Below are 26,299 nucleotides of genomic sequence, written 5' to 3' on the forward strand. Positions count from 1 at the left end.
AAGCAGGCCACCACATCCTTCTCCCACAGAGCTGCTGGATACCTGCTGCTAACAGGAATAGGAGACATATGCTATCTAGTCAAACAAATTTAGTTTTAGTCTTCACATGTCTAATTTGCTGCATATATGAGATATAGATATATAGATCGATCTATCTATCTACTATCTATCCATCCATCCCTCCGTATATCCATCCATTGCTGTCTTCAGGTGCCGTTGAGCTGATTGACTCATAGTGGCTCCACGTGACAGAGTGGAACTGCCTCATAGGGTTGTCTGGGCTGTAATCTTCAGGAATGCAGATCCCCAGGTCTTTCTCCTGCAGAGCTGCTGTGTGAGTTCAAGCTGCCAGCCTTTCAGTTACCAGCTGAGCACTTAACCATTGCTATATATATACGTTATATGTATACACATAAAGTGTATAGTAAAGTCAAACAGGATTCTTCATTCTTTTTTCAATATTTTTTTCCTGATAAAAATACACATCCACTGTGGGAAAAATAGCCAAGAATAAAGAAGAAAACACTAATTACCTATATTTCCAACACTGAAGAAAACCACTGCTGCTATTTCCGTAAATTTCCTCCCAGCCTTTATGTAACTGCACACACGCAATTAGAGACTTGAGATGATGTGGCCCCCACCCGCCGTTTTTACAATTTCAAATAACACTGACATGAGTGTCTCTGAATGTCCACCTTTACACATGTCCCCCAGTAGAAATCTGGATTTGAAGTGATGTGTTCTTGTCCCCCTTACTCTGTTTCTCTGCCTTCCCCACCCCCAATGGCTGCTTTTGTCAAACTATCCAAGGTTGCTAGATATTAGTTTTTTTGAAATGTTTATCAATGTGTTACATTTTAAGAGCTGGAAGTCATAATTCCTTATGGTTTTGGTTATCCCGGGCCCCAGGGAGGAGCTGCATTCACACAGACACTGATGTTTTTATTTCCTACCCCTGGAAGGATGTCTTTGGTTGTTACAGTAACGCAAGCAGCCTGGGAAAAGTAGTTCTGGCCATTGGGGAAAAGCTGCACTACGACGCCGAGTGACTTACTTATCTAGCTTCTCATTAGCTTGCCGCCAATGTGTCTGCTCTTTCCGCCATCTCAGGTTCTCACTGAGGCCTGGAAATCGGTCATTCCCTAGGAGTTAAGAAAAGCACGAGAGGAATTTGATTAGCACGAGAGCCTCCCAGATAACCAGAAGTTCCGTAACAGAGCAGACTCAGCAGCTCTCCTCCCACTAATGGGCGGCCGTGCTGGATGCCCATGTTGTTTGGCCTGCTCTCTGATGGACAAGCTAAAGCTGCAAAAGAGCCCCTGCCCTGCCATTCCGGGGCACCGGGGAGCCCGTTTCTCATGAACAGAGGGTTCCTGTGAGGCTCTGGGTTTCCCACTGTCGTTGGAAAGGAAAGCGTTGGGGTTGAATGAGGGTGCCCCACCACCACTGAAAATGCGGAGCTGTCTCCAAGCGCCCCGCCATTGTGTCCCATGGAACAGGACAAGCTGTCTCTCTGTTCTAGTTGGAGCCCAGCCAACAAGCTGAAGGGACCTGAGCATTTTTCTATCTACAGCTCAGCCTTTTTCAGATTGTTCCGGGTGGGGTGGGGTCTCTGGGGGACTAGAACACTCTGAGATCATTTGGGGGACAGGCTTCCATCCTAAGAGTGCTCCCAAATGACTTGTTGGATAATCTTCAGACCAGAATTATCCACTTTCTTGGTCCTGACCTAGATTTTCATGGCGCCTCCATGTGTGTCAGAGTAGAACTGTGATCCATAGGGTTTTTAATGGCTGATTTTTTGGAAGTAAATTGCCAGGCCTTTCTTCCAAGGTGCCTCTGGGTGGACTTGAACCTCCAACCTTTACATTTAGCAGCCAAGGACGTGAACCATTTGCAACACTCAGGGACTAGATAGTCTAGCTCAACTAGTCAAATGCCTCCAGAGAGGCTGCTGCTTTGACGGACACGACTCTACCTCATCCTACAACTCAGCTCTTGACCTTTTACAACCACAAGTGTGAGTCAGAAGACGCCATCTGGGGCCATTTCCAGTGTTCCTGTGCTCTCAGGACAGTAGCTCCCCCTCAGAGGAGCAGGGCTGACGTTCTGTACATCACTCTCTGAATCCCAGAACCTGCTGTCTCTCTGATGTTGCCATAACATCTGAAGGAAGTGGTGGTGCCTACTCACCCTGGGGACAGCCCTACCCACAAAGGGCTCAGAGCTCTTCACCAAAGCTCTGCAGGGCCGGCACTGCCCTCACTCACACACCTGGAGCCCCACCGCCACCCACGCACCTGGAGCCTCATCTCCTACCTGCACACCTAGAGTCCCCCACACCCACATCTGGAGCCTCATCTCCCACTCACACAGCTGGACCCTACTGCCACCCACACACCTGGAGCCCCACCCTACCTACACTACACACCGGGAGCCCCATCCTACCCCCACCCCTGGGCCTCATCTCTCACACACCTGGAGCCCCACCCCCACTCACACACCTGGAACCCCACATCTACCTGTACACCTGGAGCCCCAGCCTCACCCACACGCCTGGAGCCCCACCCCCACCCCACCCACACACCTGGAACCCCACCCTCACCCACCCACCTGGAGCCCCACCCCCGCTCCCACACCTGGAGCCCCACCTCTACCTGTACACCTGGAACCCCACCCTCACCCACCCACCTGGAGCCCCACCCCCACTCCCACACCTGGAGCCCCACCTCTACCTGTACACCTGGGGTCCCACCCTCACCCACATACCTGGAGCCCCACCCCACCTACACTATGCATGGGAAGCCCCACCCCCACCCCACCCCTGGACCTCATCTCTCACCCACACACCTGGAGCCCCACCCCCACCTCCACACCTGGAGCCCCACCCTCACCCACCCACCTGGAGCCCCACCCCCACCCACAAACCTGGAGTCCGGCGCCGCATCATCTCTCCTCGGGCCCCTTCCCCACGCAGCAGTGCCTCCTCCAGCCGGGCCTTGACGTCCCTGGACTTCTGCAGGACCTGGGTGCTGACCTTATCCGAGCTCTGCTTTCCCTGGACATGAGAGAGGAGCAGAACATTTCACCAGGTGAGATCTCCATCCACAGAGAGAATCCTCCAAACAGAACACTCCCTGGTACCCACAGCCCATTTAGCCACATGCTGATAGCTACATGTGCTGCCGGGGGCAGAGGGGGGAATCTTTTGGACAAAATCCTGCTTTGGCTATTTACTAACCAAAGGGATGATCCTAATTACAACAACACTCTGAAATAGCTACACATAAAATGGTAATAATGGAAATAACTGGGGTTAGACAGAGACCCCCTGCCTGTGGAATGATCATGCTCACAATGTAAACAGGTTACAGGTGTGAGCACAGACACAAGAAAAGTTAATGGTGCCACCATGGCCCACACAAAGGGGGCAGTCCCAGGCCAGGCCTGAGCGTGGGAGACGAGAGCCAGCACACAGCCAGCTGCCCCACACTTACCTTGTACTCAAAACAGGAGACGCAGATGAAGAGCAGGTCTAGAATCCTGTTAAGCTGCATGGAGGGCAGGTCGGCAATCCACTTCCGGATGAGGCTCTGGTCAGCGTTCTTCATGACCCAGAGGAAGCAGATCATGAGGTTGCGGGTGGTGTCGGCACTCAGCACGCTGCACTGCTTGTAGGGCTGGGAAGAAGGCATGTGGGGACTTGAGGGTGAGCAGCAGAAACATGGACGGCTGCTGGCTCCTGAGCTCGTAGGGCACGGGCCTAGGTTTCTCCTTGGGCTGGGATCTGTTTGCAGAAACCCTGCCTTCCCCGGCCATTGGAAGCTATACTTTTTGTTTGTTTTGTAGCACAAACACATTTATGGACTAACCAAAGGGATGATCCGAATTCAATCAACACTTTGAGATAGCTGCATGCAAAATGTTTGTGATAGAAATAATTGAACTAAACCATAAATCAATAAATAAAAACGTGTTGCTGTCGAGTCAATTCCAATTCATAGTGACTCTACAGGACATAGTAGAACTGCCCCCGATAGGGTTTCCAAGGCTGTAATCTTTACAGAAGCAGACTGCCACATCTTTCTCCCATGGAGTGGCTGGTGGGTTTAGCTGTTAGCAGCCAAGCACTTAAACCACTGTGCCACCAGGGCTCCTTTTGAACACAGTAATGGAAAAGAAAAAAAAAAAAAACAGCAGCGGTACAGAGATTTACTCATAGAATTGAGCTTGTTCACTCTCATGACTTCCTGTCCAAAGTGATGATGGGATCTTTATTCTACTTTCTCATAGAAGAGAGACAGACGACATTGTTCATAACTCATGACCCCTGGACTTGGATTGTTGGAGTACACTGTGCCTGGGGTTGATTCAATTGTTCCTATCACAATTGTTCACCTTCTACTTTCCTTGTTGGAGCCCTGTGGTGAAGTGTTTAAGAGCTACGGCTGCTAATCAAAAGGTTGGCAGTTCTAATCCACTAGCTGCTCCTTGGAAACCCTATGGGGCAGTTCTACTCTGGCTGGAATCAACTCAATGGCAACAGGTTTACTTTCTTTGTAATTGTACTTTCCTCTCCACCCCACTCCTCCCCACGCCACTCCCAGGGTTGAAGAAAGCACTGCTGGGACTGCTGCAGACAGTCTCAGCTTTTCCGCCTTCAGCTGTAGCTTCTTCCAACTTTTCTCCCAGGTTACCAGGAAGCTTTGTTATTTTGGGTAGCTTTGTTCTGTTTTGCCACAACGTGAAGAATGTAACCAATGTCACTGAATTGTACATGTACAAATTGCCTAGTGGGCATGTGATCTGCTGTGTGTCTTTTCACCAAAAACAAAGTGCTCTCAGTTTTGTTGGTGAGGATCCTACAATCAGAAGAGATGACACAATCTGACATGGCCACTGCACCCATTTTCCGCATAGCCATCCCTGCTCTTTCTCCTCCCTGCATTAATCGGAGCCTTGCTCTCCCCCAGGTGCCATCTTCCTATCAACTGAATGGTGGCCATGGTGCGTGGATGGGTGGATGTGCATGGCGGACGCACAGGTCCCTGCACCAAGAGTGGGTGGGCTGGTAGTGTGTTCTTGGGCTTGGCTGCTCAGCAAAGGGGCCCCTCATGGGGCGTATGTATCTGGGTATGTAACTGGGCTCCCTCCATTGAGGAGGTTGTCTTAGTCCCTAATGCTCCTATTACAGAAATATCACACGGGGGTTGCTTTAATGAACAGAAATTTATTTTCTCACAGTTTAGGAAGCTAGAAGTCCAAATTCAGGCCTCTAGGGGAAGGTTCTGTCCTTGTCTGCTCCGGGGGAAGATCTGTGTCTCGGCCTCTCTAGCCCCAGTGTTCCTGGGTTCCCTGGCGATCTGTGTGTGGTGTCTATCTCTCCCTGTTTGTGCTTGTCTCTGAGTCTATGCTGCTCCTTTATATCCTAAAAATGCTTAGGGTTAGGATGCCCTACACTGATGTTGCTCATTAACATAACAAAGAAAACTCTATTTCCAAATGGCATTACATCCACAGGGGTGGGGTCAACACATATTTTGGGGGGATACGATTCAACCCATATGGCAGTGTGGTCTGGCAGTTTTCTCTAGTCTTTCATACTCCCCAATCTCAGTGATACAAAAGGGGCTTTCCTGTTGTGAAACTCTCCAAGTACTTCTCCTTCAACTGGACAGTGGAGGCTTGGACGTGCAGAAGAGGACTAGCCTGGCTAGGAGCCACCTATACTCCCATTGTCCCTGATCTAGCTTCTCGGTCACAGACTCCAAACATTGGGGTCATGACCTGCTTGGCAAATTAATCAAGTCCAGAACTCGGTGAAGTCTTCCGTCATAAGACGAGCCATGAATTATGTCTGCCTGTAGGTGGGGGTCAGCTAAGCCTATCTGCTTTAAGCCTTTGGCCACGAGCGCTCATTTTACAGCGCCAAGTGCAGTGTTACTCATCAAATCCACACCAACAACAATACACGTCTGCAGCCTCCGTTCAGGAGGCATAGCTAATATCTGGTGGAATGTGCTGGAGAAATTGCAGTGAGGTATTTGTGAGTAAATGAGGGCGGAGTCAGTTGTGGAAGGGGATATCAGCTGATGGAGGTACTTTGACTTGAGTTTTTCAGAGCAGGTTGAAAAGAAGAATGAAGTCTTTAGATACATTATAACTTTGCAGGGAATACGTTCTGACAGGTCATCTTTAGGCGGTGGAGTTTCTCCCTTAGAGGCAAACAATATCAAAGAGAAAAACTGATAGCAGATATCTTGCTTTGATTTGGGGGTTTTCTGACCAACAAAACCAAGTATTCACTTTAAGGAAATCCCTGACCAAAACGAATCCGCCTGTGGCTTTTCGTTCTCCCAAGGTGGCAAATCCTTTCTTTCCTGCTCAAAGTCAGGGTTACTAAATTTGAATCTGAAAAGATATGGTTGTCAACCAATGTCGCAAAAACAATGTTATTGTTTAATGATAAACTAATTTGCTCTGTAAACCTTCATCTAAAGCACAATTAAAAAAAAAAAAAAGGTATGGCTGGGTGGAGGGGCAGACACCATCTTGTGACCTGGTATCAACTGATCTCAGTAAAGGGACGAGGGCAGGGTTCAATCAATCATGTTAAGATTAGCCAATGGTCGATCATCTACGTGTATTTCTCCCACCTCTTCTCTTTATAAGCCTCACCATACCTAGCTGGGAAACCCTGGTGGCGTAGTGGTTCAGTGCTACGGCTGCTAACCAAAAGGGGGGCAGTTCAAATCCACCAGGCGCTCTGTGGAAACTCTATGGAGGTGTTCTACTCTGTCCTATAGGGTCGCTATGAGTCGGAATCGACTCGACAGCACTGGGTTTGGTTTTGGTTTTGCACCTAGCTTACTTTGAGCCATTTGCTTTTTCTGGAATTGAAATGGTCTCCCTATGTGCATACAGGAGCCCTGGTGGTGCAGTGGTTAAGACCTCGGCTGCTAACCAAAAGGTCAGCAGTTTGAATCCACCAGCTGTTCCTGGGAAACCCCATGGGGCAGTACTACTCTGACCTATAAGGTTGCTATGCTTCGGAATCAACTTTATGGCAACAGGTTTGGTTTTGGCTTTTATATGCATAAAGAGTAGCAGCTCAGAATAAAGTGTCTGTTCAAATTTTGCTGAGTTTTCATTATTTTTAACAAAAACAATGTAAAAGGCATGCAGTGCCTCAAGCAATTAACTTTCGGAAGACGGATATTACCATGGGGGAGGAAGTCATAAATCAAACAATAGCTATCCAACTGTAGGATCAGAGACATCAAATCTCCAAAGTCCTTTCTCCTTCCTCTGCCTCTGCCTGTCTGCACTCCAGCCCTCACGGGGTGTTTGGGGACAAGGAATTGCTAAGTGCCAGAGGGAAGAGAAGAAAGTTACCAGTAAAGAAGAGTTAGCCCTGGACCTGTGTTATGGATTAAATTTTGTCTCCCAAAAATATGTGTTGTAAATCCTAATCCCTCTACCTGTGGAGGAGCCTGGCAGTGCAGTGGTTAAGAGCTCGGCTGCTAACCAAATGTTAGTTCGAATCCACCAGCTGTTCCTTGGTAACCCTATGGGGCAGCTCTACTCTGCCCTATAGGGTCTCTACGAGTCAGAATGGACTCCACGGCAAGAGGTTTGATTTTTTTGGTTTGGTCTTGACAAAGAGATGGTCAGAGCTCATGAAGGGATAGAGATGGGTCTTACCTCAAGGGAATCAGAGGCTGCCTTCCCTGAGGAGCCTCTCTTTAAGCCCACACAGTCTGCTCAAAGGACAGAACCAAACAATTCCTTTTTGGCTCCGCCTTGTTGCTGTTAGCTGTCGTGAGCTGGCTCCTACTCAGGGCGGCCCCATGCACGACGGAATGAAGTGCTGCCTGGTCTTGTGTCATCCCCATGATCAGATGCAGAACGAGCCATTGTGTCCTACACTGTTTTTTAATTGTCTGACTCTCGGAAGTAGCCAGGCCTTTCTTCCTAGTCTGCTTACTCTGGAAGGTCTGCTGAAACCTGGTCAGCGTCACAACTACACATAAAACTCCACTGACAGATGGGTGGTGGCTGCACGTGAGGTGCACCAGCCAGGAATTGAACCTGGGTCTCCCCGTGGAAGGTGAGAGGTGAGAATTCTACCACTGAACCACCACTGCCCTCATGTAGGTTCCCTGGGGACATAGTAAAGCTGACTTCCTTTACTTAAGATGCGCTTATCCCAAGCTACAAGCCCCCTTCGTCTCTTTTTTTTGTAGGCAGACACAGTACAAGGAATGAATACACAGAATAAAACAGTCCCAGCGCCTGTCCTTGGGCAGCCTTCCTTTGATCTCCTTTGCAGTGATCTCAGATTTCCCAAGGCACCTCTTTCCTGGTTTCCTGAACCTTGAACTTGGCACCTTTGGGTCTGCAAGGATTTGACTGAGGATCTGCTCTTGCCAGAACCCTGACCTTGACCTGCCTGCTGCTTCCTCTGTGCCATCTCGGCCGCCAGCCTCGCGGTGATTCCTTCCGGAAACAAGCAGTGAGACAGACACCCCCACTGCCTGCTCTACACCAGCTTCTGGTCGTGAACATAAGAACAGACCCATCAGGAGGTGGGAGAAAGTGCGCAGTGGAAATCTGGCCATGGACACTGGCTGCACAACCTGATTAATGTAATCGACATCACTTACTTGAACACGTGAAAAACGTTAAATTGGCAAATATTATGCTACAGATGTTTTTGTTAGTGTCGTTGTTGTTGATTGTGGCTCATGGTGATCCCATGTGTGCTGAGCAGAGCTGCTCCATAGGGTTTCCAAGGCTGCGTCCTTTTGGAACCAGGTCACCAGGTCTTTCTTCTGAGGTGCCTCTGGGTGGGCTTCAGCAGCCAACCTTTCGGCTAGTAGTTGAGCGCTTCACTGTTTGTGCCACCCAGGGACTCCCAACAACAACAAAAAGTAGCCTGGGGGAGGGGAGAGGATAAACCAGAGAAATGGGCACCAACATACCAAAGAAGACAGGCTAATTCCGCTGGCCTTCAGATTAAAATTATTCCCAGCGATGGCCAGGGCTACATTCTGGTTAATTGGACTTCCTCCTTCCTGTTCTTCATCTGAGCCGTTGGATCGACCTTTTCCACTACGGGCATCTGCAACTGTAATTAAAACACCGTTGGTGATGCCAAGCCAAAGACACTATTTCCCCGTGTGTCCCCTGCCCAGCAGTCAGCAAATCTAAGTTCCAACTTATTGATGTTGCTGTGAGTTGCCCTTGCATCAATTCTGCCTCATAGCATCCCTGTGTGCGTGGAGTAGACCTGCTCCATAGGGTTTTCAAGGCTGTGACCTCTTGGAAGCAGACTGCCAGGCCTCTTTTTCAAGGTGCTTGTAGGAGGCTTTGAACCACCAACCCTTTGGTTAGCAGTTCATTGCTTAACCATCTGCCCCACTCAGGGACTCGACTTATTTATACTGATACTTACTAGTCACAGAAGTCGGCAGAATAATTTTAAACCTGAGGTCTAGCACTATTTAATCTGGTGCCATCTATTGGAAAAAGCAGGCCAGCTAGCAAGAGAGATAAAACGCCCACTACAAGATTAGGCTAGAATTTAATTTTTCAAACTGGTGAAGACAAAAGTTTTCAAAGCTTTCATGAAACTTTCCTGCAGTCTAATTTTTTTTTTTTTTTACCTTACCCATATATTTTAAATAATGACCACATAGAAAGGACTCCAAAGTTATACAATTAAATAAGCGCCTTATAGAGTAACAAGCCACATAGCTGTAAATTCAACAATAATTTATTAAATTTCAAAATGTTGGAAATGTTATTGTTATCTATGAGTTGGAATTGACTCAACAGCAACAGGTTTATACAACAGAAAAATATCTGTAAATAGGTATAAGGAGCCCTGATGATGCAGTGGTTTAAGTGCGTGGCTGCTAACCAAAAGTTGTAGGTTCGAACCCACCAGCTGCTCTGTGGGAGAAAGATGGCAGTCTGCTTCTGGAAAGGAAACCCTCTGGGGCAGTTCTACTCTGTTCTACAGGGTCTCTAGGAGTCAGAATCGATTAGGCAGAAACAGGTTTTTTTCTACATAGGTATAGATGCATACAAGCAAACAAAAGAAAAAGATCCTGCAATTTAAAATGTTGGTTGTTAAGAATGCTACCGGATATAGGCACAGAAACTGTTTGAGCAGTTCTTGGAAAAGTGTTAAAGAAAAACCTTGCTGCTGATTTATTATTAGAAACTCATTGTATTAGACCTGTCAACACCGTAACGATTTGGACCTTACATTTTCCAGAAAAATAACTGTGTAAACAACATTTTCATCTGGTAAAGCTGCTAAGACAGAACCCAATTTTTAATAATAATAATACACTATTGTGTTTTAAGGCAATTTCATCACACGGTACTTTGCATTTGGAGGGAATGGGAAGAGCTGGACGGTTTGAAATTCCAAGAATGACTTCCTGAAAGGATGGCTTGGCTCACGTAAACAATCCCCAGACCCCAGGCTCCTTCGTCAGCCAAGAGAGGAGCATGGTGATTTCCAAGAACTTCCTCTAAGTTGAGAAAAAAGCAATAACCACTCTCGGAAGTGATCAGAATCGTGTGTGTGTGTGTGTGTGTGTGTGTTTCTGTGTGTGCATGTGCGGTCGGCAGGCAGATAACTAGCTGCTGTCAAGTCGATCTCAACTCACGGTGACCCCATGTGCAGAGTAGAGCTGTGTTCTGTAGGGTTTTCATGACTGTGAGCTTTCGGAACCGGATCTCCAGGCCCTTCTTCCGAGGTGCCTCTGGGTGGAGTGGAACCTCCAATCTTTCAGTTAGTAGCCGAGCATGTTAACCATTTGCACCACCCAGGCACTCCCCATACGTATGTGCCTGTATGTAATTTCTAAGCAAACATATGTGAGGTTATATGCTTTTGGATTTTTTTTTTTTAATCGATTGGGACCTGTGTTCAAGAGGCTTTGGGGATGTGATGGTTATTGTTATGTATCAGCTTGGCTAGGCCAGGATTCTCAGTGGTTCGGCAGACATTATGTAATCATCCTCCATTGTGAGATCTGAGGTGAGCAGCCAATCAGCTGGAAGGGAGGTTTCCTTGGGGGTGTGCCCTGCCTCCAATATATATGGATGTTCTGGCAAAGCTTGCCATCTCCTCCTACACTCCACCCTGCATTTGCCTTGTCGTTCGCTGACCTTGGTTCTTAGGACGTGAGCCAGCAGCCTGACCTGCAGATTTTAGATTTTCTAGCTCCCACAACCCTGAAAGCCAGCGGCTGGCCACCTGACCTGCAGATTTTGGGTCCGTCAGCCCCTACAACCAGGTCGATTCAGGAGAAACCTCCAGCCTGTTGCCTGACCCACGGATTTGGGATTTGCCAGCCTCCACAATTGTATGAGCCATTTCCTTGAAAACAGTCTCTCCCTATGTATATATTTATATATATGCTTACTGGTTTATGCTCCTCTGAAGAACTCAGATGAGGACAGGGGACCACCAGTGTGGAGAATTGCTCATACAAACATGTTCACACTGGAGCTAATGTGAGTGACCTCATTCTGCTGGGTACGTGGCAGAGGCTCCCATCGATCTGGAGTCCCTGGGTGGTACGAATGACTGGTTTTTGAAATTCACCCAGAGATGACTCAGAAGAAAGACCTGGCAATTGGCTTCAGAAGGATCATAGCCGTTGAAAACCCTATGGAGCACAGTTCTACCTGAAACACACGGGGTGACCATGTGTCAGAGTTGACTCAGTGGTAACAGGTTTTGGTTTACCTGCCAGTCCAAGGAAGGAAACAGAAGGTGTCTTACCTGTAAAGTCATAGAACTGTGGCAGAGCATCCAAAATGATGCCGACCAAGGGCAGATAGAGGGAAGCAATTTTGACCTTCACGTCCGGTTTGACACACCGCGGGTCCAGGTCGTGACTGCTCAGCAGGCTGTGGATGGCGCTGACAGCCTTCCTTTGCACTTTGCTGATTCTGGGGGCACAACACAGAAAATAGAGGTTATGGTGCCCTGAGACTACCCAGAGAGCTCCTAAACAATAAGGACATCAGAGTGCCCCTCAGAATGAAGTGACAATGTGAAAAACAGGCAGAAAAGGGCAGAAGTTAATGGATTCCACAGCCAGGCCACGTGTGTTCCAGTCCTGGGTCTGCTGCTCTGCACACCGTTCTCGAGGTTCATCGTGTCGTAGCGTGAATCGGTACCTCTTCCCTTTGTACTGCCAAATTGTGCTCCGTTGCATGGATACTCTGCATCTTATTCACCCATTCATCAGTTGATGGCCGTTTGGTTTGTTTCCGCTTTTTGGCTACTATGAATCACGACTGCTGCCATGAGTATTCACATACAAGTTTTTGTGTGGATGTGTTTTCATGGCTCTCGGGTATCTACACGGGAGTGCAATTGCTGGATCATATGGGAGCTCTGCGTTTAACCTCTTGAGGAACTGCCAGGCTGTTTTCCAAAGTGGCTGCATCTTTTTACATTCCCACCAGCAATGGATGAGGTTACAATTTTTCCACATCCTTGCCAACATTTGTTATTGTCCATCTTTTTGTTGTAACTGTCCTTATGGGTATAAAGTGGTATCGCATTGTGGTTTTGATTTGTATTTACTTAGTGGCTAATTGAAGAAGCCCTGGTGGCACAGTGGTTAAGTGCTCAACTGCTAACCAAAAGGTCTGCAGTTCAAACCCACCAGCCTCTCCGTGGGAGAAAAACCCATTGCCATCAAGTCGATTGCAACTCATAGAGACCCTATTGGACAGAGTAGAGCTGTAGGGTTTCTAAGGAGCAGCTGGTGGATTTGAACTGCTGATCTTTTGGTTACCAGCCTGAGCTCTTAACCACTGCACCGTGAGGGCTCTTCCCAGGGGAGAAAAGACCTGTGATTTGCTCCCATAAATATTTCAGCCTAGAAGAGGTGAGAGCAGACATCTTTGTCTTATTCTTGATCTTATGGGGGAAAGCATTCAGCCTTTTGCCAGTAAGCATGATGTTGTTGTTGTTGTTGTTAGGTGCCGTCAAGTTGATTCCGACTCACAGTTACCCTATGTATGACAGAGAGAGACAGTGCCCAGTCCTGCATCATCCCCACGAACGTTGTTATGCCTGAGCCCATTGCCACAGCCACTGTGTCAATCCATCTTGCTGAGGGTCTTCCTCTTTTTCACTGACCCTCCTCTTTACCAAGCATGATGTCCTTCTCCAGGGACTGATCCCTCCTGATAACAAGTTCAAAGTATGTGAGACGTAGTCTTGCCATCCTTGCTCCTAAGGAGCATTTTGGTTGTACTTCCTCCAGGACAGACCTGTTCGTTTTTTTGGCAGTCCATGGTATATTCAATATTCTTTGCCAACACCACAATTCAAAGGCATTAATTCTTTTTCAGTCTTCCTTATTCATTGTCCAACTTTCTCATACATATGAGGTGACCGAAAAACAACACGGCTTGGGTCAGGTGCACCTTAGTCTTCAAGGTGACACCTTTGCTTTTTAACACTTTAAAGTGGTCTTTTGCAGCAGATTTGCCCAATGCAATGTGTCTTTTGATTTCTTGACTGATGCTTCCATGGGTGTTGATTGTGGATCCAGGTACAATGAAATTCTTGATCACTTCAATCTTTTCTCTGTTTATCATGATGTTGCTTATTGGTCCAGTTGTGAGGATTTTTGTTTTATCTTGAGGTGTAACCCATACTGAAGGCTGTGGTCTTTGATCTTCAACAGTAAGTGTTTCAAGTCTTCTTCACTTTCAGCAAGCAATACTGTATCATTTGCATATCACAGGTTGTTAATGAGTCTTCCTCCAATCCTGATGCCCTGTTCTTCTTCATATAGTCCAGCTTCTCAGATTATTTGCTCAGCATATAGATTGAATAAGTATGGTGAAAGAATACAACCCTGACGCACACCTTTCCTGACTTTAAACCACGCGGTATCCCCTTGTTCTGTTCGAACAACTGCCTCTTGATCTGTGTACAGGTTCCTTATGAGCACAATTAAGTGTTCTAGAATTTCCATTCTCTGCATTGTTATCCATAATTTGTTATGACCCACACAGTTGAATGCCTTTGCAAAATCAATAAAACACAGGTAAATATCCTTCTGGTATTTTCTGCTTTAAGCCAGGATCCATCTGACATCAGCAATGATATCCCCAGTTCCATGTCCTCTTCTGAATCTGGTTTGAATTTCTGGACGTTCCCTGTTGATATACTGCTGCAGACACTTTTGAGTGATCTTCAGCAAAATTTTACTTGTGTGTAAAATTAATGACATGCTTCTAGGTGATCCAATTTACAAGAGGTAAATGGACTTAGAAGGAGCCTGGTAGCGCAATGGTTAAGTGCTGGGCTGCTAACTGAAAGGTAGGCGGTTCAAACCCACCAGCGGCTCTTGCAAAGATTATAGCCTTGGAAACCCTATGAGGCAGTTCCATTCTGTCATACAGTGTCGCTTTGAGTTGGGATTGACTTGACAGCACCCAACAACAACAACAACAAATGGACTTATACATACTGAGCATGTGGCTTCTGTCTCAGCCTGTGAGAAACACAACCCAGACACAGAACAAGTCTTTGTCATCGGCAGCCATGTCTTTGGTCAGCTTTGAGTCATGTGCCACCTTGCTGCGGCCTCTGGGGACTGTCCCCATAGTTAAAAATGGTTTTGTGGACCTGTACATCAATGTTCACTTTAGCACTTTTCACATTAGCCAAAACGTTGAAACAATGGAAATGTCCATCAACAGACAAATGGATACAGAAAATGTGGTCTATCCATACAATGGAATACTACTCAGCCACGAAGAGGAATGAAGTCCGGACACATGCTACAACATGGACGAACCTAAAAAACACCATGCTGAGCAAAATAAGTCACTCCCAAAAGGACAAATACTGCATGATCTCACTTATATGAAATAAGCAAATATATAAAGAAACCAAAAATAATTAACAGTTAGCAAGGGAGGTGAGGAGGGGCAAAGGAAAACCATGTTTATGTGAATGGCGGTGGAATATTTTTGGGAAAGGATTGCAATAATGGTGGCGCAACACGAACAATGTAATCAACGGCATTGAATTGTAAACGTAGAAGTTGTTGTGCTGGCTAATGTTTTGGGTGTATATTTTCACCACAATAATAAATAAACGGCTTCGTTCCTGTTCTCAGGGAGTATACCAATCAAAGTATCACCGTGAAAGCTGTTACAATAGAGTTGGTAAATTCTCGCCCATAAATAAGTGACTGAAAGAAGTCATTCTGTGGTCCCTCTCCCGCCCCCCACACCTTTCCTGCATTCCTACTGGGACCTGTTTCTCAGAACACGAATGCATCTCCCCTCTGGAACTGGCAAATGGTAGAGTTTTACACCAAGCATGAGACGTTGGACTCCAAATCTTATTAAGGACATCTTTCAGCTCCGTATTTCCTTTTAAAGGTCAGAAACACACCCTTCCCCTTCGGCATCCAGAGCAGCAGCCAGTTCAGTAAAGAGAAGGCCGGTGAGGAAGTGCTGCTGGCGGTACTCGGGAGTCAGGTCGAACATGCCAGCGATCTTCTGGTCCTGGAGACTGGAGCCGGAGCTGGAGTTCTGCAGAAACACAAGGAGCAGCTGTAACTATAGGAACGAGTGTTCCTGTAACTATAGGAACGAGTGTTGTTGTAACTATAGGAACGAGTGTTGTTGTAACTATAGGAACGAGTGTTACTGTAACTATAGTAACAAGTGTTGTTGTAACTGCAGTAACAAGTGTTGTTGGGTGTCACAGAGTCCATTTCCACTCATAACAACCCCAGTGACAGAGTAGAACTGCCCCATCGGGTTTCCTAGGCTGTAATCTTTACGGGAACAGATCGCCAGGTCTTTTTCCCACGGAGCTGCTGGTAGGTTTAAACTGTTGACTGTTTCATTAGCAGCTGAGTGTTTAACCATTGTGGCACCAGGGCTCTTAGAGTAATGATTTTTTTTTTTTGTTAGTTGCCATGGAGTTGGTTCTGACTCATAGTGACCCTATAGGAGGGAGCAGAACTGCTGCACAGGGTTTCCAAGGAGCAGCTGGTAGATTTGAACTGCCAACCTTTTGGTTAGCAGCTGAGAATTTATTGAGGCGGGTACTAGTATTATCCCTACGTTCCAGATAAGGCAATGGTGGCTTAGGGTGGTTACTTTGTTTTACCATACCCACAGATGGAGGATCCCTAGGTGGTACAAACAATTAAGCACTCAGCTGCTAACTGAAAGGTTGGAGGTTCAAAGCCACCCAGAGGCACCTCGGAAGAAAGGCCTGGCAATCAACTTCCAAAACATCAGCTACTGAAAACCCTGTGGAGCACAGTTCTGCTCTGACATACTTGAGATTCATTAGTCGAAGTCGACTCGATAGCAACTGATTTGGCTTACAGATGGAGGACTGCTAATTGGGAAAATGAATGTAAAGCACTCAGGGTCTGGCAAAATTGATTAGCACTCCCTTCCCCACTGCAGATCACAAGTTGAAGATTCAAATCCCAAGACGCAATTTGGATGGGGAAGTGGGGACTGCGTCCCAGCCCGTGGTTGGAAACAGCAATTCCCCTACAACTAACTGCCCGCCTTTTGTAAGGCCCCCTTTACTCAGCTACGGTTATGAATACACTTAAACACACTGTCTGCATTTTGCCAGCCGGGACCTAGAGGTGGCATCAGGCACGGAGGTGTCAGATTTACATCCGGGGATTCCCTGTGTACTTATTGGGCACGCTGGGTAATTCACGAAGAGAAGCTAAACTGTCTCTCAGGTCCTTCACAGTGTGACCACACTGAGCCTGGCAACACTGAGCCTGGCCCTGGGCTTGTCAGTGCCAGAACGGGGGAAGGATCGGGTGCAAAGTTAACTCCTGCCTTCTTAGGAGGCGTCTGCGGGACAGGATGCTGCAGAAAGGCTACGCAATCGGAGTGGCAGCTTGTCAGTCAGACGCTTCCTGTTCACACCAAGATGGCTATCTAGCTAACATCTGGACCATGTCCTCTGGTATGATGAGTGGCTAGGATTTTTAAAAAAATTAATAATAACAAGCTTTTATGTTTGTGTCAGTAACAAGGGGTATGCAACAGAATTAGAAAGTAATATTGAGAAATCTTGTCTGTTCTGGGCTACTGAACTGTCCCCTATAATCAGAACATGGCTATAAAACAGCATTTCCTAAAGCTATTCTAGGGGAGGAGCCCTGCTGGCGCAGTGGTTAAGAGTTCGGCCGCTAGCCAAAAGGCTGACAGTTCAAATCCACCTGCCGCTCCTTGGAACCCTATAGTGCAGTTCTACTGTGTCCTGTAGGGCTGTTATGAGTCGCAATCCACTTGAGAGCAATGGGTACGGGTTATTCTAGAGGAAATACAATAGCCATTTCAGTGGAAGGTTGCGTGTCGCTACAATGCTGAACAGGTTTCAGTGGAGCTTCCAGACTAAGATGGAATAGGAAGAAAGGCCTGGCAACCTACTTCTGAAAATCAGCCAGTGAAAACCCTATGGATCACAATGATGTGATCCGCAACTGATCATGAGAATGGCACAGGACCAGGCAGCGTTTTATTCTGTCAGGCATGGGGTTGCCATGAGTCGGGGCCAACTTGATGGCAGCTAACAACAATTCTAGAGGACACTAGTCCCTTGAGATGATCTACGAACAAAAAACGTCCCCTTAGTCAATTCACTTTGGGAATCCCCGCTTATCATACACTTCCCCTCATTTCCTTCTCCGCCCCTGGGGCATTCATGATTTACACTCACAAGTTAAAGGCTCTTGGATGGACCTTTGCAAAGAAATCTATTTAACACTTAACACTGGGTTTCCAAACCTTATTTGACTATGGGACCCTGCATTTGTCTAATACCTCTTAATATCCTGCAGAAGTTGGAATTTAGGAAAGCTAACTTGGGAAAAACTACTCTACAAACAGATTGGCCACCTTCATCAAAGCCTTGCTTCTAAATATTCATACAAGTGCTACTTTCCTTAGCTTGTCAAGAAAAAGACTTGGTAGGAATACATTCTCTATACAACAGGCAAATGAGACCTGGGGGCACAGTGGTTAAGCACTGCTGATAACTGAAAGGTTGGTGGTTCAAACCCACCAGTGGCTCCTCAGGAGAAAGACTTGGCAGTCTGCTTCCGAAAAGATTGTTGTCATTAAGTGCCATTGAGTTGGGTCTGACTCATAGCGACCCCATGCACAACAGAACGAAACACTGCCCGGTCCTGCACCATCCTCACAATTGTTGCTATGATTGAGCCCATTGTTGCAGCCACTGTGTCAGTCCATCTTGCTGAGGGTCTCCCTCTTTTTTGCTGACCCTTTACAAAATGGCCTCAGAAACTCTACGGGGCAGTTCTGCTCTGTCCTATAGGGTCGCTATGAGTCAAAATCGACTCAGTAGCAACAGGTTATACAACAGGCCATTTGATTAACATAATGCGATCTTCTTAGTGCTTCAAGAACTAAAGTATCTGGAATATGATCCAAGAGAGACCGATCTTATACTGAACTCCGTTCTCTAACAGTGTCAACAGGGAGCTCTAGGGTAGTTCAAAGACATAATATCCATGTTAAAAAGCGCTGCTAGATCAGTTTGGAATCAACATGAAGTAACCCACATTTTCATAAATTTTATGGTACTGGGACCTAGGCAAAGAAGCTGTCAAGCTAACGTAGAGAGACGATTGATGGCAGAACTAAGGAAAATCGCCACACCTGTCTGTCAGTGTGTTGCACTGTGGTGGCTTGTGTGTCGCTGTGATACTGGAAGCTACACCACCAGTATTTCAAATACCAGCAAGGTCACCCATGGTGGACAGGTTTCAATAGAGCTTCCGGACTAAGACAGAGAAGGAAGAAAGTCCTGGCAATCTACTTCTGAAAATTAGCCAATGAAAACCGTATGGATCACAACAGAATGTTGTCCCGTACGGTGCTGGCAGATGAACCCCCTTGTGGCCACAGCAATGGACTCGGACACACTGACAATCGTGAAGATGGTACAGGACTGGGCAATGTTTCATTCTGTTGTACGTGGGGGGTCACCATGAGTCAGAGCCGACTTTACAGTAACTAACAACAACAACAAGGAAAACAGGTGACTTTTTGACGCATTTCTAAATGTTCATAGTGCTTGAGGGTTCTTCGTTCTATAGGCCTCAGCATTGCTTAGCTTATAAAGGATGAGTTAAGATGGGGCAACCTCAGGATCTGGTCTTGTCTATATCTGGATCAACTGATCTGGTGTGAATAGCTTGAGTTTTCTTCTAATTGGTAAGAACAACTGCAGAGTGGTGCTCTTCAGCTATATGCATTCCCTCCTGATGGAGTCACCTTTGCTCTTCCCCAAAGCGTGCTGGGGATGAACTCGGGATGGACTCGGGCTAAGGTACAAGGCTGGGAGTGGCATGACTGGGCCAGGGGCCAAGGCTGAGGAATGCCTTAGCGACAAGAAGAAAAACATCTGGGCCTGGACACGAAGTCCCTGGAAACGCTGGCTGCCCAAGGACTTGGGAAGAAAAACAAATGAGCCTTAGTCCCAGCTGGAATGGTATATAAGCTTGTGTCCCCTGCTAGGCGGTTGTGGAGCGCTCACCTGGTCCAGCTACCGCCCTGGACCCAGTGTCCCGTAAGTAAGCTCCCCGAATAAACCATATGTCATCATCCCTGGTTCCAGAGTCTTTCTTTGGTCTCTTGGAGATGCGGCCAACTTTGGGTCTGAGTGCCGCTGGGTTGTTACACACTAGCAACCTTTATAGAAAATGAATAAGCTGAACTAAGCTAGTTAAGTAAAGCAGCTTGAGGAATTCTTTCTGTTAACTGGTTACCTGGGAAGATATAGAGGGGCAGGGCGATGCTGGTGCAGTGTCGGCGTTCATGAAGAAGAGGTTCAGGTTGAGGTAATGCTCGTGGCTGCAGAGGACTCGCAGGAATTCCAGCCGCATGGAAATGAGCGTCGGAAGGTTATTGAGCTTGGCCGACAGCTGGGGACACAGCGGAGAAGGGAAAGCCGCATTTACTATCAGGTGAATGGGGTTGTGGTTGAAGGGCACAAAAATTCTTTTTCTCCCCAGATGAAGGCAGTCACTTTAATAAAAATGATTGGGACAGTACAGTGCAACAGATGGTAAACTGCCTTGCAGAGAGTTTCCACCCATTGCTGTCCCCTTTGATGCTTCCAGCCTAATGCTGCCCAAAATGAGGGTTCCTGCCTGACCCTTCCCATCGCCAAGTCTATAATGCCACAGCAAACCCGTGTTCCACTTGAACGTGGGGGATGTCTTCAGGGTAACATGCTATGGAGGAAAGGACCTAGTTTTACCCTAAGTAAGATGGCTTTAGGAGCCCTGGTGGCGCAGTGATTAAGTACCCAGCTGCTAACTGAAAGGTCAGAGGTTCGAACCCACCAGCTGCTCCTTGGGAGAACGATGTGGCTGTCTGCTTCCACAAAGATTACAGCCTAGGAAACCCTATAGGGTCATTATGAGTTGGAATTGACTTGGCAGCAGCGGGTTTTTTGTTGTTGTTAATCTTTACAAAAGCAGACAGCCACATCTTTGTCTTGTGGATTGGCTGGTGGGTTGGAACTGCCGACCTTTCAGTTAGCAGCTGACCACTTTAACCACTACGCCACCAGGCTCCTTCGGTAAAGATTACAGCCTTGGAAAGCCTATGGTGAAGTTCTACCCTGTCCTATAGGATCAACATGAGTCGGAACTGACTGGACGGCACACAACAGCAGCAACGACAACAACAGGAAAAGACAGCTCACCACAGCGAGGAGCATTACAGCAGATGAAAACCAAACCTGTTGCCACTGAATCAATTCCGACTCATACCGACCCTATAGGACAGAGTAGAACTGCCCCATGGGGTTTCCAAGGAGCAGCTGGTGGATTCAAACTGCCAACCTTTGGGTTAGCAGCACTGTACCCCCAGGGCTCCTACAGCAGATGAGAAGGAACAAAATGGCGCCCTCGGAAGCACACCCACCTGATTGCAGTAATGCCTGACGAGGTTGAACACGAAGCCCCGGTCCATGAGGGAGAGGAGGTCGTACAAGAAGAAAGCCAGGCTGATGTTGATCTTTTCCGCCTGGTCATTTTCCTTAAAAACAAGCCAACAGACAGACACCTGAATCATTTTGTGGTAAAACCCAGGATATGGACTCCCTGATCCCTGGTGGGCAAGGTGGGAGAAGGAGGCCCTATTATTTAGCCACCGTCCCACCGGGCGACACTGGGCAAATCAGGTACCCTTTCTTTTTTATTGTGTTTTAGATGAAGGCTTACAGAGCAAATTAGTTTCAAGCAGGTAACCTTTCTGTCAGTTTCTCCCTCTGCAAAAGTGTAGCAAATATAATTTAGCCCTTGCTGTTAGCTACTGTGGAGTTGGCCCCCGACTCATGGCAACACCATGTAAACAGAACAAAACAGCACCCAGTCCCATGTGATCCCCATGTTCAGTTTTGGGTCAGACCACTGTGATCCATAGGGCTTTCACTGGCTGGTTTTTGGATGGTGATCACCAGGCCTTTCTTCCTAGTCTGTCTTCATCCGGAAGCTCCGCTGAAACTGGTTCAGCATCATAGCAACACACAAGCCTCCACGGACAGATGGGTGGTGGCCGCACATAAGGTGCCTTGGCAGGGCTTCAAACCCAGGTCTCCTGCATGGAAGGGGAGAATTCTATCACTGAACCACCACTGCCCTCAATTCAGCCCTTAACTAATGCCATAGTGTTGGGTTGAATCAAATAATTCCTTGTCTACTGTTAATATTTAGGTACATTTCCTTCCAGTAGTTTTTTTCCCCCCACATGCATATTTCTGCCCGCATTTTTTCTGCATGTATATTCTACATATATGTGATCCGTCTCCCTTCTATATGCAGTGTCAGGTCCTGAATTTTATTCAACCTTTTGTTATGAACACTTTCCTGCATTTTTGAAACGTCTTCACAACCAGTTTTTAAAGGCTGCCTGACAGTTCTTCATAGGACTACCGTAATTTAATTCTGGTAAGGATTGTTTTTGTAAAACTCTTAAAATGTAGTAGCCACCAGATTCTTCATTTATAACGATTGTTGCAGAAAATCCAATCAGGATGAGAGAATCCGTTTTTACCTAAAGATTTTTTTCCTCCAATTAGGCAACATTCCCAGAGTAAGAGGTCAAGGGCGTACACGGCAGAGTGAACTCTTGGCACAGATCAGGCCAGAGATAACTGTTTCTTTTATCATTACTTCTCAGTGCTCATATTTATGAGGGCTTTTATGGCACATTTGAGCACCTGGGGATTCACCTTTTCAGGTTTATGTCCCTGATTCTCAGAATGATAAATCAGTTTCCTCTGACGCTATTGAAAACATGACTTGAAAATGTTTTCATCTTTGTTATGATGTGCAATTTGCAAAATTCAGGCTCAGCTGGCCAGCCATGGGGAGGGACAGAGGCCTGGGGGAGAGGCTTCACAGCACCAGTGGGAGGCAGGTCCTCTGCTCTCAGCATCGGCCACGTGGGCCACTTCTCCTGGGTTGTCTGCATAGGCAGTTGGGAATTCTGAGCTTGGAATCTCCAGTCTTGGCTTTGCTGCTGGCTGTGTGGCTTTTGGAAAATGGATCAACCTCACTGTGCCTCATTTTTCATACCTGCAGGAATGGAGATGCCATTCTTGCTCTAACTGAAGCTTTGCCAGGGGAGATAACCAAATGGAAATCATCTCCCAAGCACTTGGTATTGTATACTGCTGTTGTGGGCTGCCGTCAAGCCAGCCCCCAACTCATGGTGACCCCATGCACAATGGAACGAAAATCTTCTGGGTTCTGTGCCATCTCTGTGATTGGTTTTGGATAGGACTGTTGTGATCCACATGGTTTCTGTTGGCTGACTTTTGGACCTGGATCACCAGACCTTTCTTCCTTGTCTGTCTTAGCCTGGAAGCTCCACCGAAACCTGTTTGGCATCCTAGCAACACACATGCCTCCACTGACAGACAGGTGATAGCTGCATATGAGGTACACTGGCCGGGAATCAAACCTTGGTCTCCTCATGGAAGGTGAGAATTCTACCACTGAACCACCAATGTCCTCTCTGGGTACCTTATAAATTCTAAATAATGATAAAATTCATAATAAACACTGCTGCCTAAAATGTCATAGTTACCTTTTAAAATTTTGTTTTGTTTCATTTTACATATTTTTTAACTTTTTATTTTGAAACAGTTTCAAACTTACATAAAAAAAAAAGCAAGAACAGTACAAAAAACTCCAATATGCCTTTGAACCAGATTCAGCAGTACTTGACACCTCACTACATTTGCTTTATATCATTCTTTTTATATATATATATATATAAGAAGTCCCTGGGTGGTACAGATGGTTAACTTGGCTGTTAACCCAAAGGTTGGATGTTCAAATCCACCCAGAAGTGCCTTGGAAGAAAGGCCTGGCAATCTAGTTAAAAAAAATCAGCCATTGAAAACCTTATGGGGTATAGTTCTCTGACACACAGGGTCTCACCATCAATCAGACTCAACTCAATGGCAACTTTTTTTTTTTAAATATGTATCTATGAATTAGTTTTTTTCTGAATCATTTTCAAGTAGGCTGCAACTATCATGCCCATTTACCTCTCAGCATTTCAGGGTGTGTTTCCTTAGAATGAGAACAGTCTCTTCCCTACCTGCCTTTATACTATAATTCAAACTATAGGGTACGTTATAATTCCTTTGTAGCCCCCCCTTCTAATCCAATGTAACACACTGTATTTAGTTATCACCGAGAGTTACCTTCTAATCACTGTTTTAAAATAGTGCTCATTTCCCTCTGATTGTGAGAGTAACAAGTGCTCAGGGTGAAACGTTTAGAAAGCAGAGCGTAAAGCCCACAGGTACCTTCTGGGGTTTTACTAAGAGCGCCGCAATCTCCGAGGTGACCACGTTGACAATAGTTGTTATGTCATCTTTGAAGCGGTCGGAAAAGCGGGTCCTCCGAAAACTGTCCCGTTTGTCTGTGTTGTGTACATACTGGGCCATGCTTTTCACCTAGAGGAGGGGGTGAGGGACGTCAACAAGGAAATCGGTGACCAGCCTGCACGGCGCGGCAGTGGGGCACAGGCTTGAAGGAAAGCTCATTAACAATGGCCTTTCTGACACTGGATCTGTGCTGGTGGCTGCCCAAGCAGGCTTAGTGATCAACGTGCTCCTGACACACGAGTGGTTACCATGGTGGCAGAAGGGGGGAGGGTGTCCATCCTCTCCTTGACCCCAACACAGGGGACTCCCTTCTTGCTGCTGACAAAGCCAAGGAGCTTAATACTTTAGCTCCATTGTCAGCAGACACCCATTCTCTCTAGGTCCAGGAAGACAGACCTCGCCAGCTCCACACCCACCCAGGCGTCCCTCTGCCAAAGCTCAGAAAGCGAAACACTATGGACTGTGGCTCACGTGGACTGAAGCCCTTTCTGTCCTTAAAACTGTAGTCAAGAGAAGAAGGGGTACATGTTCCTCCTATGTGGAGAGCCAAGTTGAAATCTGGAGCACAGCTTCTCCAGAAAAAAATTCTACAGTTTGTAATAGTGTTATTTTCTGCTTCTGTACATTTCAGGTGTATTCTGGGTGGGGCAGGGTTTTGTTGGCTAGCTAGAAAGCTAGACTATTTAGAACATTGCATCTAGGGGAAATTATGTCGGATCTAGGGGAAATTATGTTGGAATATGTGTTGGAATCCTAACTCCTATACCTGTAAATATAATGTAACATAATGTAATTATGTTCCATAATGCGATCCGATGTTACATTAAGGAGGCCATACCTGAGTAGTCATAAACCTAATCACTTCTGAGTTAAAAAAAAAAAAAAAAGAGCAGGGTGGACACAGAGAAGCAAGCACACACAGGGGAAGACAGAGGCCATGGGAGGCTCAGCCACAAGCCAAGGAAACAATGAACACCTGGGCTACCAAAAAGAAAGGAATCAACACAGCTGAGACCCTGATTTGGACTTCTAGCTTCCAGAACCATAAGAAAATGGAGTTCTGTTCTTTATAGCCACTCACCTGTGGTATTTCTATTATAGGAGCATTCACAAATTAAGACAAGTTCTTTAAAACTAAATTGTAGTGATTGTTTTCTTTTTTAAAATAAAAACCCAAGTATCAACTGGTGACTGCTTGTATTATGACCAATGCAATATCAGCTCAAGCCTAGCCAAAACCCAAAACAAAACCCATTGCTGTAGAGTAGAGTCCAACTCACAGTGACCCTACAGGACAGAGTAGAACTGCCCCATAGGGTTCCCAAGGCTGTAATCTTTATAGAAGGAGACTGCCACATCTTTCTCCCGTGGAGGCTGGTAGGTTCCAACAACCAACATTTTGGTTAGCATCCGAGTGCTTAACCACGGCACTACCAGGGCTCCTTTCATGCCTAGCATACAGTTTTAAATCATGAACATGCTTGGTTTTTAGGCTGCTTTTTGGGGCCAGGGTATTTGTGGGCCAACACAGTCCACTTTGACACAGTCTGAGGTCGAGTCTTGTCTGTGTTGAAAGTTGCTTAGAGCTTTAAGGAACCATCTGGTGGGCAAGATTGGAAGTTCCTTGTGGCTGGGTGCCTATCTCTGAGGCTATTTTCCTGAGCATGTCCAGGCTGACCAGAGAATCCCCACATAAAGAAGTGGTTCTGTGTGCCACCACACGGACGAAGACATCGCGCTGAGCAAAATAAGTCAGTTGCAAAAGGACGAATACTATATGAGCACACTTACAAGAAAGAAGCAAATAGAAACCAAAGGTTATTAGTGGCTCCCAGGGGCAGGAGGGAGGGGGAAAGGAGGGGTTTTTGTATGGGGGCATAGAGTGCATGTGAGTGGTAGTGGAATATTTTTGGAAAAGGATCAAGATAACGCACAGCCTGACAAATGTAATTAATGTCACTGAATTGTAAATGTGGAAGTCATTGCGCTGGTGAACGTTTTGGTGTATACGTATTTTTACCACAAAGTTTAAAAAAACAAACAAGGAAGAAACGGTTCTGGAAATGGAACCACCACATTTGCCTGAAGGTGACACCAAGGTCAGGGCTGGAGGAGGAGAGGAGAAGACAGTCATGTGAGAAGCCCGCCTTCCACTCGCAAGGGCACTGAGGGAAGAACTCCTGCACACTGACAGCAGATTTCTGGTTCTCAGAATGTGCGACTGGCAATTTTCATGAGCAACGAGCCAGAGAGAAAAAATAAGGAAAAGCTAAACCAAGAACAGAAGGAGAGAGAGAG

General features: G+C 46.6%; 1 protein-coding gene across 3 annotated transcripts in view; it reads right to left on the reverse strand.

The window, feature by feature from the left end:
- Positions 1-26,299, reverse strand: part of DOCK8 (dedicator of cytokinesis 8) — a 214,857-nt gene that overhangs the window by 40,211 nt on the left and 148,347 nt on the right. For all 3 annotated transcript variants that reach the window (XM_049896144.1, XM_049896142.1, XM_049896143.1), the window contains 9 exons: positions 23,921-24,070; positions 21,022-21,135; positions 19,857-20,012; positions 15,467-15,606; positions 11,813-11,982; positions 8,988-9,133; positions 3,501-3,683; positions 2,932-3,061; positions 1,058-1,145 (listed from right to left, as the gene is read on the reverse strand). In XM_049896144.1, coding sequence (XP_049752101.1) covers positions 1,058-1,145; positions 2,932-3,061; positions 3,501-3,683; positions 8,988-9,133; positions 11,813-11,982; positions 15,467-15,606; positions 19,857-20,012; positions 21,022-21,135; positions 23,921-24,070 — 1,277 coding nt within the window. The remainder of the gene's footprint in view (positions 1-1,057; positions 1,146-2,931; positions 3,062-3,500; positions 3,684-8,987; positions 9,134-11,812; positions 11,983-15,466; positions 15,607-19,856; positions 20,013-21,021; positions 21,136-23,920; positions 24,071-26,299) is intronic.

Source organism: Elephas maximus, chromosome 9, assembly GCF_024166365.1.
Source record: "Elephas maximus indicus isolate mEleMax1 chromosome 9, mEleMax1 primary haplotype, whole genome shotgun sequence".
Taxonomy (NCBI): Eukaryota; Metazoa; Chordata; class Mammalia; order Proboscidea; family Elephantidae; genus Elephas; species Elephas maximus.